This window comes from Mya arenaria, chromosome 9 (assembly GCF_026914265.1).
Source record: "Mya arenaria isolate MELC-2E11 chromosome 9, ASM2691426v1".
In the NCBI taxonomy this organism is placed as follows: domain Eukaryota; kingdom Metazoa; phylum Mollusca; class Bivalvia; order Myida; family Myidae; genus Mya; species Mya arenaria.
Genome location: NC_069130.1, coordinates 32,132,020 through 32,150,774, shown reverse-complemented (window position 1 = coordinate 32,150,774; position 18,755 = coordinate 32,132,020). Strand labels below are relative to the sequence as shown.

Sequence of the window (18,755 nt, the reverse complement as noted above, 5' to 3'; positions counted from 1 at the left end):
TGGTATTACTATTAACATACTAATTACGTGTTTGTGGTTTTAAAGATGCAAGCGGTTATAATGTTAGATGTTTACTCAGTTTGTTGGCATATAAGCAATGGTGACTATCAGCAAATTAACAAATAACACTTGAACCATTCAACAACTACACACACAAGCCAAAATAAATATACACATTAATCATGCCAGATATATAAAAATAATCCACGTTTGTTAGTGGTAGACGAACACGTTTCCCAAGCAGTTGAACAGGGAGCACTAAATGCCCGAGTTCACGAATTATTTAAAAAAAAATTTTATCATGTAATGTTTAGAAAATGCAGAAATCATGTACCCAAACTTTTGTTTTCGGCAGTAAGTGTATACACTCAAGCATTTGTGTCTATAAGTTTGAAGTTAAAACACTCGGAAAAGCAACACTTATGGTGATGTTGTGGTTAAACTCGTTGCATTTTGTAACTTGAGAGACGAGCTCTCCCGACACAGACACATGGAATGGCGCACGGAACACAGACTTGTGTTTGCTGTAATCGTACAAGACACCCACGTGACACACACAGACAAATTACCTTTTTCTTCACCTAAAAGAAGGCAAATACATTTTTGTTCATTTCATTTCAATGTCTAAGTAGAATCGGAATAGTCAGTTAATCCAATATCATGATTGTATATGGTGTTTTCTTAAGCTGTGTGTTTGATTGTTACGGGCACTATAGATATATCGTCACTGTAGATGTGTGTTTGATTGTTACGGGCACACCAAGTCGTTATAGATATATCGTCACTGTAGATATGTGTTTGATTGTTACGGGCACACCATGTCGTTATAGATATATCGTCACTGTAGATATGTGTTTGATTGTTACGGGCACACCAAGTCGTTATAGATATATCGTCACTGTAGATGTTTGTTTGATTGTTACGGGCACACCAAGTCGTTATAGATATATCGTCACTGTAGATGTTTGTTTGATTGTTACGGGCACACCAAGTCGTTATAGATATATCGTCACTGTAGATGTGTGTTTGATTGTTACGGGCACACCAAGTCGTTATAGATATATCGTCACTGTAGATGTGTGTTTGATTGTTACGGGCACACCAAGTCGTTATAGATATATCGTCACTGTAGTTATGTGTTTGATTGTTACGGGCACACCAAGTCGTTATAGATGTATCGTCACTGTAGATATGTGTTTGATTGTTACGGGCACACCAAGTCGTTATAGATATATCGTCACTGTAGATGTTTGTTTGATTGTTACGGGCACACCAAGTCGTTATAGATATATCGTCACTGTAGATGTTTGTTTGATTGTTACGGGCACACCAAGTCGTTATAGATGTATCGTCACTGTAGTTATGTGTTTGATTGTTACGGGCACACCAAGTCGTTATAGATGTATCGTCACTGTAGATATGTGTTTGATTGTTACGGGCACACCAAATCGTTATAGATATATCGTCACTGTAGTTATGTGTTTGATTGTTACGGGCACACCAAATCGTTATAGATATATCGTCACTGTAGTTATGTGTTTGATTGTTACGGGCACACCAAGTCGTTATAGATGTATCGTCACTGTAGTTGTTTGTTTGATTGTTACGGGCACACCAAGTCGTTATAGATGTATCGTCACTGTAGTTATGTGTTTGATTGTTACGGGCACACCAAGTCGTTATAGATGTATCGTCACTGTAGATGTCTGTTTGATTGTTACGGGCACACCAAGTCGTTATAGATGTATCGTCACTGTAGTTATGTGTTTGATTGTTACGGGAACACCAAGTCGTTATAGATGTATCGTCACTGTAGATATGTGTTTGATTGTTGCGGGCACACCAAGTCGTTATAGATGTATCGTCACTGTAGATATGTGTTTGATTGTTACGGGCACATCAAATCGTTATAGATATATCGTCACTGTAGATATGTGTTTGATTGTTACGGGCACACCAAGTCGTTATAGATATATCGTCACTGTAGATATGTGTTTGATTGTTACGGGCACACCAAGTCGTTATAGATGTATCGTCACTGTAGATATGTGTTTGATTGTTACGGGCACACCAAGTCGTTATAGATGTATCGTCACTGTAGATATGTGTTTGATTGTTGCGGGCACACCAAGTCGTTATAGATGTATCGTCACTGTAGATATGTGTTTGATTGTTACGGGCACACCAAGTCGTTATAGATGTATCGTCACTGTAGTTGTGTGTTTGATTGTTACGGGCACACCAAGTCGTTATAGATATATCGTCACTGTAGATGTTTGTTTGATTGTTACGGACACACCAAGTCGTTATAGATATATCGTCACTGTAGATGTTTGTTTGATTGTTACGGACACACCAAGTCGTTATAGATATATCGTCACTGTAGATGTTTGTTTGATTGTTACGGACACACCAAGTCGTTATAGATATATCGTCACTGTAGATGTTTGTTTGATTGTTACGGACACACCAAGTCGTTATAGATATATCGTCACTGTAGATGTTTGTTTGATTGTTACGGGCACACCAAGTCGTTATAGATATATCGTCACAGTAGATGTTTGTTTGATTGTTACGGGCACACCAAGTCGTTATAGATATATCGTCACTGTAGATGTTTGTTTGATTGTTACGGGCACACCAAGTCGTTATAGATATATCGTCACTGTAGATGTTTGTTTGATTGTTACGGACACACCAAGTCGTTATAGATATATCGTCACTGTAGATATGTGTTTGATTGTTACGGACACACCAAGTCGTTATAGATATATCGTCACTGTAGATATGTGTTTGATTGTTACGGGCACACCAAGTCGTTATAGATATATCGTCACTGTAGATATGTGTTTGATTGTTACGGGCACACCAAGTCGTTATAGATATATCGTCACTGTAGATGTTTGTTTGATTGTTACGGGCACACCAAGTCGTTATAGATATATCGTCACTGTAGATATTTGTCTGATTGTTACGGGCACACCAAGTCGTTATAGATATATCGTCACTGTAGATATGTGTTTGATTGTTACGGGCACACCAAGTCGTTATAGATATATCGTCACTGTAGATATGTGTTTGATTGTTACGGGCACACCAAGTCGTTATAGATGTATCGTCACTGTAGTTATGTGTTTGATTGTTGCGGGCACACCAAGTCGTTATAGATGTATCGTCACTGTAGTTATGTGTTTGATTGTTACGGGCACACCAAGTCGTTATAGATGTATCGTCACTGTAGATGTTTGTTTGATTGTTACGGGCACACCAAGTCGTTATAGATATATCGTCACTGTAGATGTTTGTTTGATTGTTACGGGCACACCATGTCGTTATAGATATATCGTCACTGTAGATGTTTGTTTGATTGTTACGGGCACACCATGTCGTTATAGATATATCGTCACTGTAGATATGTGTTTGATTGTTACGGGCACACCAAGTCGTTATAGATATATCGTCACTGTAGATGTTTGTTTGATTGTTACGGGCACACCAAGTCGTTATAGATATATCGTCACTGTAGATATGTGTTTGATTGTTACGGGCACACCATGTCGTTATAGATATATCGTCACTGTAGATGTTTGTTTGATTGTTACGGGCACACCAAGTCGTTATAGATATATCGTCACTGTAGATGTTTGTTTGATTGTTACGGGCACACCAAGTCGTTATAGATATATCGTCACTGTAGATGTTTGTTTGATTGTTACGGGCACACCAAGTCGTTATAGATATATCGTCACTGTAGATGTTTGTTTGATTGTTACGGGCACACCAAGTCGTTATAGATATATCGTCACTGTAGATGTTTGTTTGATTGTTACGGGCACACCAAGTCGTTATAGATATATCGTCACTGTAGATGTTTGTTTGATTGTTACGGGCACACCATGTCGTTATAGATATATCGTCACTGTAGATGTTTGTTTGATTGTTACGGGCACACCAAGTCGTTATAGATATATCGTCACTGTAGATGTTTGTTTGATTGTTACGGGCACACCAAGTCGTTATAGATATATCGTCACTGTAGATATGTGTTTGATTGTTACGGGCACACCAAGTCGTTATAGATATATCGTCACTGTAGATGTTTGTTTGATTGTTACGGGCACACCAAGTCGTTATAGATATATCGTCACTGTAGATGTTTGTTTGATTGTTACGGGCACACCAAGTCGTTATAGATATATCGTCACTGTAGATGTTTGTTTGATTGTTACGGGCACACCAAGTCGTTATAGATATATCGTCACTGTAGATATGTGTTTGATTGTTACAGGCACACCAAAACGTTATAGATATATCGTCACTGTAGATATGTGTTTGATTGTTACGGGAACACCAAGTCGTTATAGATATATCGTCACTGTAGATATTTGTTTGATTGTTATGGGCACACCAAGTCGTTATAGATGTATCGTCACTGTAGATATGTGTTTGATTGTTACGGGCACACCAAGTCGTTATAGATGTATCGTCACTGTAGATATGTGTTTGATTGTTACGGGCACACCAAGTCGTTATAGATGTATCGTCACTGTAGTTATGTGTTTGATTGTTACGGGAACACCAAGTCGTTATAGATGTATCGTCATTGTAGATGTTTGTTTGATTGTTACGGGAACACCAAGTCGTTATAGATGTATCGTCACTGTAGTTGTTTGTTTGATTGTTACGGGAACACCAAGTCGTTATAGATGTATCGTCACTGTAGTTATGTGTTTGATTGTTACGGGAACACCAAGTCGTTATAGATGTATCGTCACTGTAGATATGTGTTTGATTGTTACGGGCACACCAAGTCGTTATAGATGTATCGTCACTGTAGATTTGTGATTGATTGTTACGGGCACTATAGATGTATCGTCACTGTAGATATGTGGTTGATTGTTACGGGCACACCAAGTCGTTATAGACGTTTCGTCACTGTAGATATAGTTGTTTGATTGTTACGGGCACACCAAGTCGTTATAGATATATCGTCACTGTAGATATAGTTGTTTGATTGTTACGGGCACACCAAGTCGTTATAGATATATCGTCACTGTAGATATGTGTTTAATTGTTACGGGCACACCAAGTCGTTATAGATATATCGTCACTGTAGATGTTTGTTTGATTGTTACGGGCACACCAAGTCGTTATAGATATATCGTCACTGTAAATATGTGTTTGATTGTTACGGGCACACCAAGTCGTTATAGATATATCTTCACTGTAGATATGTGTTTGATTGTTACGGGCACACCAAGTCGTTATAGATATATCGTCACTGTAGATATGTGTTTGATTGTTACGGGCTCACCAAGTCGTTATAGATATATCGTCACTGTAGATGTTTGTTTGATTGTTACGGGCACACCAAGTCGTTATAGATATATCGTCACTGTAGATATTTGTCTGATTGTTACGGGCACACCAAGTCGTTATAGATATATCGTCACTGTAGATATGTGTTTGATTGTTACGGGCACACACATTCGTTATAGATATATCGTCACTGTAGATGTTTGTTTGATTGTTACGGGCACACCAAGTCGTTATAGATATATCGTCACTGTAGATATGTGTTTGATTGTTACGGGCACACCAAGTCGTTATAGATATATCGTCACTGTAGATATTTGTTTGATTGTTACGGGCACACCAAGTCGTTATAGATATATCGTCACTGTAGATATGTGTTTGATTGTTACGGGCACACCAAGTCGTTATAGATATATCGTCACTGTAGATGTTTGTTTGATTGTTACGGGCACACCAAGTCGTTATAGATATATCGTCACTGTAGATGTTTGTTTGATTGTTACGGGCACACCAAGTCGTTATAGATATATCGTCACTGTAGATGTTTGTTTGATTGTTACGGGCACACCAAGTCGTTATCGATGTATCGTCACTGTAGATTTGTGATTGATTGTTACGGGCACTATAGATGTATCGTCACTGTAGATATGTGGTTGATTGTTACGGGCACACCAAGTCGTTATAGACGTATCGTCACTGTAGATATAGTTGTTTGATTGTTACGGGCACACCAAGTCGTTATAGATATATCGTCACTGTAGATATGTGTTTGATTGTTACGGGCACACCAAGTCGTTATAGATATATCGTCACTGTAAATATGTGTTTGATTGTTACGGGCACACCAAGTCGTTATAGATATATCGTCACTGTAGATGTTTGTTTGATTGTTACGGGCACACCAAGTCGTTATAGATATATCGTCACTGTAGATATGTGTTTGATTGTTACGGGCACACCAAGTCGTTATAGATATATCGTCACTGTAGATATGTGTTTGATTGTTACGGGCACACCAAGTCGTTATAGATATATCGTCACTGTAGATATGTGTTTGATTGTTACGGGCACACCAAGTCGTTATAGATATATCGTCACTGTAGATGTTTGTTTGATTGTTACGGGCACACCAAGTCGTTATAGATATATCGTCACTGTAGATGTTTGTTTGATTGTTACGGGCACACCAAGTCGTTATAGATATATCGTCACTGTAGATATGTGTTTGATTGTTACGGGCACACCAAGTCGTTATAGATGTATCGTCACTGTAGTTGTTTGTTTGATTGTTACGGGCACACCAAGTCGTTATAGATGTATCGTCACTGTAGTTATGTGTTTGATTGTTACGGGCACACCAAGTCGTTATAGATATATCGTCACTGTAGATGTTTGTTTGATTGTTACGGGCACACCAAGTCGTTATAGATATATCGTCACTGTAGATGTTTGTTTGATTGTTACGGGCACACCAAGTCGTTATAGATGTATCGTCACTGTAGTTATGTGTTTGATTGTTACGGGCACACCAAGTCGTTATAGATGTATCGTCACTGTAGTTATGTGTTTGATTGTTACGGGAACACCAAGTCGTTATAGATGTATCGTCACTGTAGTTGTTTGTTTGATTGTTACGGGCACACCAAGTCGTTATAGATATATCGTCACTGTAGATGTCTGTTTGATTGGTACGGGCACACCAAGTCGTTATAGATATATCGTCACTGTAGATGTTTGTCTGATTGTTACGGGCACACCAAGTCGTTATAGATATATCGTCACTGTAGATATGTGTTTGATTGTTACGGGCACACCAAGTCGTTATAGATATATCGTCATTGTAGATGTTTGTTTGATTGTTACGGGCACACCATGTCGTTATAGATATATCGTCATTGTAGATGTTTGTTTGATTGTTACGGGCACACCATGTCGTTATAGATATATCGTCATTGTAGATGTTTGTTTGATTGTTACGGGCACACCAAGTCGTTATAGATATATCGTCACTGTAGATGTTTGTTTGATTGTTACGGGCACACCAAGTCGTTATAGATATATCGTCACTGTAGATGTTTGTTTGATTGTTACGGGCACACCAAGTCGTTATAGATATATCGTCACTGTAGATGTTTGTTTGATTGTTACGGGCACACCAAGTCGTTATAGATATATCGTCACTGTAGATGTTTGTTTGATTGTTACGGACACACCAAGTCGTTATAGATATATCGTCACTGTAGATGTGTGTTTGATTGTTACGGGCACACCAAGTCGTTATAGATATATCGTCATTGTAGATGTTTGTTTGATTGTTACGGGCACACCAAGTCGTTATAGATATATCGTCACTGTAGATGTTTGTTTGATTGTTACGGGCACACCAAGTCGTTATAGATATATCGTCACTGTAGATGTCTGTTTGATTGTTACGGGCACACCAAGTCGTTATAGATATATCGTCACTGTAGATGTCTGTTTGATTGTTACGGGCACACCAAGTCGTTATAGATGTATCGTCACTGTAGATATGTGTTTGATTGTTACGGGCACACCAAGTCGTTATAGATATATCGTCATTGTAGATGTTTGTTTGATTGTTACGGGCACACCATGTCGTTATAGATATATCGTCACTGTAGATATTTGTCTGATTGTTACGGGCACACCAAGTCGTTATAGATATATCGTCACTGTAGATGTCTGTTTGATTGTTACGGGCACACCAAGTCGTTATAGATGTATCGTCACTGTAGATATGTGTTTGATTGTTACGGGCACACCAAGTCGTTATAGATGTATCGTCACTGTAGATGTCTGTTTGATTGTTACGGGCACACCAAGTCGTTATAGATATATCGTCACTGTAGATGTTTGTTTGATTGTTACGGGCACACCAAGTCGTTATAGATATATCGTCATTGTAGATGTTTGTTTGATTGTTACGGGCACACCAAGTCGTTATAGATATATCGTCACTGTAGATGTTTGTCTGATTGTTACGGGCACACCAAGTCGTTATAGATATATCGTCACTGTAGATATGTGTTTGATTGTTACGGGCACACCAAGTCGTTATAGATATATCGTCATTGTAGATGTTTGTCTGATTGTTACGGGCACACCAAGTCGTTATAGATATATCGTCACTGTAGATGTGTGTTTGATTGTTACGGGCACACCAAGTCGTTATAGATATATCGTCATTGTAGATGTTTGTTTGATTGTTACGGGCACACCAAGTCGTTATAGATATATCGTCACTGTAGATGTCTGTTTGATTGTTACGGGCACACCAAGTCGTTATAGATGTATCGTCACTGTAGTTATGTGTTTGATTGTTACGGGCACACCAAGTCGTTATAGATGTATCGTCACTGTAGATGTCTGTTTGATTGTTACGGGCACACCAAGTCGTTATAGATATATCGTCACTGTAGATATTCAATTTCAACTGTTTTTCTATTCTAATGCCATTGACATTGACCTTTGGGGCCCCTAATACAACCCCATGAAATGTCGCCATTAACTCTATCTATATACCAGGTCTGGCCACAATATGTCAAGCCAAATTAAAGATATTGACCCACAGGACCCCAACACATTCTTATGAAAGGTTTCCATAAACTCGTTCTGTATAACCAGTTTGGCTACAATATCTAAATATATTTATTTTCAACCAATTTTCTTTTTTGAATAACAGTAATATTGACCTTGACACAAGAGGCCCAATACTAAATCCCATGAAATATCTCCATAAACTGCTCTTTCATACCACGTTTGTCACAATATGTCAATCATGACTAAAAACACTCAGTTTTAAGCGTTTTTCTATTGTTACTAACAGTGACCTTGACCTTAAGCCTAGGTACACCAAACGAAATCCCGTGAAAGGTCTCTTCCTAAATACTGGTTTGGTAGCAATACGTCAACCCTTACGAAATATATTCAACAGTTTCCCCTTTTTTATTAACAATGGCATTGAACCTGAACGCAACCTCATGGAAATATCCAGAAACTCTTCCTATATAAGTTTAGTCACTATTTGTGAACCTTAACAATATATTTCAGTTTCAACCGTTATTTCTATTTTTAGTAACAGTAACCTTGACCCTAGGGACTCAAATCGCTATACCATGAGATATCTCAATAAACCCTTCCTATCTACTATGTTTGTTTAAAATAAGTCAACACTAACTAATGCTATTAAGTTTCATAAGTGAGTTTACTATGCGAGACTAATTGTATATTACATAATTTAAGCGTTATTTATTAAGAAACTTACAATCAAATGGTCAGCAAAGTTTCTATCCTGAGAATAATTCTCACAATAATGTAAAATAACATTTGTGAAAAAAGATTAACAATAAATATATAACAGCTGAGAACATCTAAGCGTGCGCAAATGAATACATTAAATCTCGGTAAAAATATTTATTTTCGAAATTATAATACATGCTCTATTTTATATTTTGTGTTTCTTCATTTTTAAATGTTCACGAAAAGTAGGCCATTGCGCATAAAATGTTTTACCTCGAAAATGCCGCTGTTCCTATCGCGCAAAATCTTAGCTTCTTTCCTACGAGCTACGTCATAGAATATCTTCCAAAAATAGATGTGGCGCGCACCATACGTTATCAGGATGCTGTTGTTCTTGCCGTCTGGATAGAAACATGCACAGTGGACTGGATCGGTCGACGTCTGCAAAACCGGATGTAACAAAAATAGTAAAAATTCAAAGTAGATAATGCACCAGTTAATTGTAAGCACGGCCCCCAGGGCCGGTAAATAGCGGGGACTTTGACTTTCGGTCCAGCCAATCCCGGGTGAAATCCTCACCATGTTGGGACAAACTGCTGGTAGAATATCCTTCAAATGCCCCCACATCCCCGGGAAATCCTGGTAAGGCCTATTCCGCGCTATTTTCGGCGCGAGTACGAAACCATCGCACTCACTCGGCACTGCGGGGCCACCTCGAATGTAAAAACACGGCCCATTTCCCCCGCTATCCTCGGTATATCTCCGGACCTGGGGGCCGTGGTAACAATTGACTGGTGCATATCTGTATTAATTCAAACAACGTTAAAATCGATAAAGATAGATGTTACTATAAATACATTATTGACTTCTTTGCTGTGTACTATAAACAACATAAAAACCAACATGTTAAGGTGAGAAAAAAACGCTGAACATGTACATTTTCTCTAAACTTGGGAAAGGTCACGTTGAATGAAATCGTTTTTGTATGTTTCTAAATCACACTTGGTCAATATTTTCTAAATAAGAATACAAGCTACATTTCAGCAAATGAAATTGCAGATCGGCAATCATAAAGTAACTGGCTTCATAATTATGAATTTCAACTTTCGCGGATGCTTAAAAGGTCCACTTATTGCCACTCTTCTAACACAGTCCCTGCGTCAGATTTTGCGCTGACTATGTGTCAGACAATCGTGGTGTACAATTTATTAATAAGTAAGATGACCTGAAGTAAACTGTTACTGATTAAGAATGGCTCGTTCTCTTCACTCACCCCGCCCATTCATTATCGTTAATATTTTATTTTACTTTATCTAACTATGACGGAGTGTTATGTCAAGCTGTCTTATTTGAATGTACATGCCATAGAGAATACTTATTGATGGTATATGAACAACAACATATAGACAAGCTCAACTAGTTCGATGAAATAAATGGTGTGTGCATAACATACAGTATCAAATGCAGCAACATTGTCAGTATAAACGAAAACAATACGAATTCAGGATACATAAAATTTCGAAAAAAAAGGTTTTTTTAATCATGGACATTAATGTGGGCGAAATCATAGCACCATTAATGTGAGGAATTTTCGCACGAACACATAATTTCATCTATGAAAGAAATCTCACCGCGTCTTGGTCTTTGGTTCTAACCAAGTCTAGCGACTACAAAGTTAAAAATCTATGGTGTTAGTGTTACAATCATTACGGTACTAACTTAAATTATGAAATAATAGATGCGTTAACACGTTTGTTGTCTAATAAATATGAAGCCCCAATGCGTAGGAATTAAACCACCAACTACTGAATTGACTTACCAAAGTTTGTGTGACAACAAGAAACAGAAACACATCTACCATTTCTCTTATAACAAAATGTAATTTTACGTTAAGTGTACAAACAATATCAAAATGAGTTTCGACTCTTTTTCTTCGAAAAGCAGCGTAAGGCTTTGAGAAGTCAATTAACGGCTGTCGAACACATATGTAGTCATACAACAGCTCTCGAACATATATGTAATAAAACAGCTCTCAAACAAATATGTAATCATACAGCTCTCGAACATATATGTAATTATACAGCTCTCGAGCATATATGTAACCATACAGCACCTATTCAACATATACGTAATCATACAGCAGCTCATAAACATATATGTAACCATACAGCAGTTCTCAAACATAGATGTAATCATACAGCAGCTCTCGAACATATATGTAATCATACAGTTCTCGAACATATTTATTCATACCGTTGATGGATATTATACATTGCGTTGTTTTTTTAACTTAAAACGGTGATATAAACCTACCAACTACCTTATTCGTGTCCATAACTGTTATTTACGTATTATAGTATCAACTCTGTAAACTTGCATACATAATATAGCAGCAATATGCTATATGCTATAAAGTTATTCTTGTTAATGTGCTTGCAATTAGGCAAATTCTATTGCACGTTATTGTCGGTAACTATTTCATTTACGTTTGGTATTGGTTTGCTGTTGTTGTTGCTTTTTTAAATCGGCCTTGATTTTCAATAATACAGACTGACGTCAGTGATTCCTATACCCCCCGTTTTCCTTCTGTATTACGCGTTCTTTTACGATATATCCTTATAATACTTTAAAGTTCAAGCAGTATTAAATTGGTACCCTGTTCACTAGAAAATTATTTTAAATGCTGTTGATTACTCAATATCTTCATGTAGAGTGTTGTCCGACTAAAACTATTAAAGAAAACTTAGTTATGTTTTTTTAATGTGCTCCATTGTTCATATTTGCTTCGTTTTCTCCGGTTATGTTTTTTTCTGTATTGCTTTTATTTAAATACAAGTTGAAAATTCGTTAAAGTTTGGTAGTATATCTAAATAAAACAAGCGATAAGGCGTCTGGACGATTGACCGTCCGACAGACAGACCGATCGAACGAACGAACGAATGACCCGCCGAACGAACAAATGAACGACTGATCGACCGGCCAACATTCGACCGACCGAACTATCGAACGAAAGAACGACCGACCAACCAAACGAACGACCGACCGACTGACGAACCGGTCAACCGACTGAACGAAGAGAAAACGAATAAATATGTATTGCAATAAATATGTATTCGGATGTAAAACACTATTACAATGTGACAGGATATGGTGAATCGTGTGTGTCAAAACAATACAGCGAACTTAAAATTAATTATTTGATTGAATTATGAAAATGTCGTTGAATACGCTTTAATAAAGTCCTTTAGGCCAGAGTTTTTATATCTTTAGATTTACGGGAGCGCCGTACCTAAATATTGCAAAACCCAAATAAAAATAAAATTCATTTTCGTAGTTTTATTTTTATTTTTTCCGACGAACGTTGTTCCAATGTTAAGAAGAAAATAAAATTAGTGTTCTATAACCCATATCTCAGAACCAACTGGTGTATTAATTGTCAATCATTATCGGTCTTTTTACTGCACAAACCACGTAAACCAGTCAGCAATACGCGAGGAAACAGAACAGGTACCCGTTACCATAACAACGTCCTGTCAAAAGTGAAAGTAGATAATGTCATACCCCTTATTTCTCGCAATTTCTGCAGCTATATTGAAAGGTTTTACTACAAAGACGTTCCGATGTTTATGTTTCTTTATTTAAATCAAACCGGGGAGAATTTAAAGCGTGTTTATTGTGATTTTTTTGTAGATTCAGTATGTTGTTCGCGATTCGTGGAATGATTGCGCAACTTCCGGGCAAAATAAGGAGACAGAAATTCGTGGGTTGTATTGTCCATTAAAAGTCATTGGCGCACGTCGTATATTAACAAGAATGAATTGGATTACAGCGCAAAAATGTATAGCTTCTGACAAACATAAACTGCAAAATGATATCGTGTTCATCATAGTCAAAATGGATATTTTTTCTAAGTTTGACTCTGAGGATCATTGAACACACTGCTTCACGATCACATTTTTTGAAGAGAAAAACACAAGGTATCGTGATACGTTCGTAGTTGTTAATTAGTTTAATACTTATCTAGAATTTAAATCGTTAAATAATACTGAAAATGATGTAATAATAAAATAGTGTGTGTTTCCGATAAGACAGAAAAAATCTGAACATAAGATATTTGGCAGTCAGTGCAAGAAGTTATACTGATCGGTTGCTCATTGCCAACGGGCATAGCTGGAATAGGAAGGGTATTGTTCAGGACTGATTCTAAAATCAGTTCTTAGACCCGGTTTTTTGAAACATATAACACTTGTCAAATTTATCTTAATGCTCCCGAATTTTCTTTGGTGAAGTACATAAATGTAGATTTTGAATGTCTGTGTATCCGTAAGCCCTGTCAAACTTCGAAGTGAAGAGGAATTTCCATCAGGGCTTGGACTTTATTTGGTAATATTTTCTATATAAAAACCACATCACGGTAAATTGTCACGGTGCTAATTCGTTAAAGACAGAAAAACACATTTGACCTCCTTTAATACCGTGTCTGAAACTTTGTTCAATGTTTGAATACTTCACAATGGAAAGGATATGCTTATATTGTGGGCAAAAGGTTAGAAATGGCCATTTTAAATTCTTTATTACACTGACATGTTTCATAAAATCTATGGGTTGATAATATATGCACCACATATGCATAGATGCATTCGAACAAATATATACAACTAATTTCAATAAGCGTTTGAACTGACAGTGTTGAGGTCAATATTTTCAGTCTTTAAAAGGAACTTTTAATTATGCTTTTGAAACTTTATGGTGATCTTTCACCCTTTGTTCAGCCTATGAAATAGCTGACACAAGTTAGGTGTGTTTTGTCTTCATGATATAAGAAGGTTTAAAAAATAAAAAAAATCGGAGAAAAATCTATTTTATTTTTATTTATTTCTCCTTCGGGACATTTTATGCATTTTATTTTTATTTTTATTTCCTCCTCCTTACCCAACTTTTTGAAAAATCTCCCGTAAATCTAAAGATAAAAAAACTCTGGCCTTAGTTAATTAGAATATGCGAATGTATGACTGAGAAAACAATGAACAAGACATATGACACAAATGATACACTTATACAGTTCATGCAACAAGAATTTACCTTCTACACAAGTCAGCGGAAAGGGAATAAAGTTTTTATTACTTTTACTATCAATACTTATAAGACAGAATGTATTAAACGTAGACTCTGTATTACAAATTCATCAGACTACTCTAGCATTAAAGACTACAGTGGCTGTTTATGGCAAGCATTATGAACTATCTCTATGATCGCCAGCATTCTTCGTTTTTATATAAAATCATAATACTGGTTTTCAAATGCTGTTTTGCACACCATGCTTCGCTAAATTTCACCAAGGGCAAACATATTTTACCATCATCCCGAGTTCCTTTATACATGGAAAATACAACATTATACTTTTCAAGCTACTTTCATTACTCTCAGCGTGATATTTTGTATTCTGGTAATATAGCTATTATACAATTTTATGGCATCTCATTTTGAAAAGAAATACATTTTAGCTCTGCGGACAAAAATAATGTTAGATTGGTACGATGAATACGTATCATAAAGGCCAGGGAAACACACACGCATTTATAATGACGCTTTATGGCTAATGCAACCAGAAGGGTTAGCATAACTATTTGTTGATTCAATTTATTAACAAAAGCTTTGATAATATTTTTCAGTTATAGACATACCGTTGTCCTCGCAACAAGCTTTTCCGTCTGCCACTCCCAGACGCTTAGCACATGCTTCTCACTTCCGTCGATGACGCACATAAAGTTCCCCGTGCCCTGGAGAACGAACATAGACACAACTCACAATTAATCAGTGTACATTTACGTATTTAATGCATTAACCCCATCATAGCTGTTAGGCATTTATTTTAACGATGTACTTAATTATAGAATGTATAAAACCTTGAGCGATTCTTCATTAGGAGGTAACGTAACGTTTTTACTTAAAACACAATTGCGTAAAGACAGTAACAACTTAAAAGTAATTGCTTATATTTTTGGACCAAAATATAGTTTTCCGAGTAGCCAAGAAAAATAGAAAACGAACGCCTTTACAACTAAGATATAAGGCTGGTATTCAATATCTTATCCTTATCCTTAGACATGCCTCAGTGATTTTATCCAGCCTTTTGGTCAGCTTAATATACAGGCCAATCAAAACACGTAGTTTCTAATCTTAAATTTAATTTCAATCTAAGTGGCTTATTGAATACGCCCCTCGGACTTGAATAACTTAGATATTTTTATTGACTACATCACGTCACTCAAACCAAGTACGCAGTGAAAACGCTGAAGTCGCTAAAATCCGTTTGTAACGGTATTGGAAATTATGGTCTTCAATCAAAAATTTTAAAAACAAATATCGACATTTGGTGAAGGGTTCCAGCTTTTGGTATTTTAGTTTTAACACTCCTTATGATTGTCCACACTTTATCTCGTAATTTGCATTTTACAAACCATGAGCGAGTACCATTAAATGTGTTCTTGACTGCCTAGCCTCTTCATTAGGTCAACATTGCCTAGACTGTTTTAAATAAAGGTTTAAATATTTTGCTCACAAAAACATCTATGCAAGTAGCCAACCTAATATAACGCATACAAAAGTACATAAATATTACAGAAACATGAAATGGTTAAATCCTTTACTTTATAAATTTTCCTTCAAATTTTGGTAACATAGTTCACAGTGCTTTATATCGAAAACAGCAACATATTAATTACATTATGGCTCCAAAATTCATGAATGAGCGTATATTAATATAGGCAGAACTTGTGGAATGGTCTTTACATTATAAAATCATATAAGTGAAATAAAACTACGTCTTTATATAGAACAAAATATAGATACAAGGTTGCCGAAGGATAACAAAGTTGCACGGCCTGATTTATGTGCAGTATATCAAAACAAAGCAAAATTTACTATACACCATAAATCCATACATATGGCCACCAGGTCTAGACTAAAGTTACATGGCTCATAGTTGTGTTAACTGCGCACACTCACCGAAATACATGAATGCTGGGATAACGTGAATATTATTTATGGTTAAAGAATGCTTTAGTGCATGTTAAAAGTTCAATGCTTATGTTTATACATGCCCTCAACATAATAATTAAAGTTATATCTTTAAGGATAACTTTCGTTATTGGTATCTTTGTAATGCATTTAATTAATGGTGCTCTATAACCATATCGCGAGCAATTGCATGACGTAACTTATTATACTGATCTGATTGGCCGCAGTGCGCGCCCTCTACAAAGCACATGGTTATACAGGCCTCTTTGCTCCGACCATCGTATGAGAAAGGTCAGCCTTTTGCAGCTCTATTATTTTTTGGCTTATTTTTCCCACCCTCCCAAAACCCCAAACTTCGTCTACATACAGGCATATATACTTAATGAATGATACTGGTTTCGATACATGTGTTCTGCTTGCTTCCTATATATTTTTTCAGTAAATCCGGAGATTGACTCGAGGTTACGATCCAATCGCTCTGCATTTTTACCATTCCATTATTTCGATCTTGATTTGTGTTGTGTTTTTTTCTTTCACTGGTACGGCTCTGACGATTAAATAGCAATCATACCTAGCAGCTAAGTATTCAGAGGGAGTAGTATACCGCTTTCTAAGCATATTCGTTGCTCGGCGATTGGCAACTCAAATAACATTTAATGGACAATTTGTGGTATTTATATAGATTGGTCGGATCTGATCATAGATATACCATGACAGAACCGTTCATATTTTACCGACATTTCGTCCGAGCCTTGCCCATTATTTCCCAAACATAAGATAAAGACAATGAAAATGAAATAAATATTGAAAAGGCTATGCTTTTCTTGAATGTAATGATGGGTAATAGAATATCCACAACGGGCTCCCCATTGTTGCTGCTCTGCTTCTGATCTTAAGTATACCAATAACTGTACGAGGGCTCTCATGAATATTGTATAAGGCAATTGGCAGCAGAATACTAGAATTCTTATCACTACAAATCGGATGAATTATGTATTAGTTTTTTGGACAAGGGCACTTGTGGCCTAGTTCATAGCCGTAACCGCGATGTCTGCATTTTCAAGCCGCATCTGGGGGTTCACTGACGTAATGTATTCATACGCTGTATTTTGATTGGATTGCCGTTAGCGAATTTAAATAATCAAAGTAGTACCAGAACTGATTACAATGAAAACATCCAATAAAAATAGTTCTCCTAACAAGACAAGCTAATTGTATGTTCTTTTAATGAAGCACAGGAAATGGGTACGTAGCGAGTGATTTAATCGGGTTAACTACATGAATGTTTTTGCATACGCTCAGATTAAATGCAATAAGAATATGAACATATTGGAAAAGTACGCATCGACATTTTCCGTTCAAAGCTCTTTATTGATAGACTGGTAGCCGCTTTCTCTTTTATCCGAGTAGAGACCAGTATCAGCTAACCACGGTGCCCGTCGCGCATTTAAAATGTCTTGTGGGTACTTAAACCGAATCAAGCGTGCGGTCTAAGAAGTAAACAACCAGGATATTTGTTTGTTTGTTTTTATAAGTAATGTTATCCTTTGTATAGAATGTTGATATTAATTTATTAACAGGACTGTTCTTTTTTCGACATAATTTGCATGTTTCCGTGACATTTTCTTTTTAAATTAATCATTGCATGGCACTCAACACTTTTTTAAATACAGCATGATTTTTGGTAGTGATTGTTTAAATACTATTAATGTAAAATAAAAACCATATGCTGCGTACCTGTATAACGTTATAATTTGTGTTTTTGAGGAAAAGTAATTTCGACTACCAGTCTACTGTATTGACTCATTCACTCTGATTAGAGCAGCCGAATGATTCACACATGTACATGTTATCACTACTTCCGGATGCTGACGGTGTGAATTTTATACGTGTTATATTGAAGAAATTTATCAATAAAGTCCCCATTGAATGATTACCACCATCAAACGGATTTATTGTCATATTACCGTGGATAGCATGTTTAATTTGACACGTAGAATTTCAAGCAATACAAGTTCGTTTGATAAAATCATGTGATTTCAATTTTGCAAAATGGAGATAAATAAATATCAAATATGCGCATACTTATTTATGAAGTTTCATTCTAAATGAAGCCAAATGTATTAATATGTGCACAGCATCTGGCTTATGAATATGAT

At 36.5% G+C, this 18,755-nt stretch overlaps 1 protein-coding gene across 3 annotated transcripts in view; it reads right to left on the bottom strand.

The window, feature by feature from the left end:
* Window positions 1-18,755, bottom strand: part of LOC128203587 (echinoderm microtubule-associated protein-like 1) — a 68,112-nt gene that overhangs the window by 9,874 nt on the left and 39,483 nt on the right. For 2 of the 3 annotated variants that reach the window (XM_052905074.1, XM_052905072.1), the window contains 3 exons: window positions 15,261-15,356; window positions 9,850-10,017; window positions 9,602-9,628 (listed from right to left, as the gene is read on the bottom strand). In XM_052905074.1, coding sequence (XP_052761034.1) covers window positions 9,602-9,628; window positions 9,850-10,017; window positions 15,261-15,356 — 291 coding nt within the window. The remainder of the gene's footprint in view (window positions 1-9,601; window positions 9,629-9,849; window positions 10,018-15,260; window positions 15,357-18,755) is intronic. The other variant, XM_052905073.1, reaches the window with a different exon arrangement.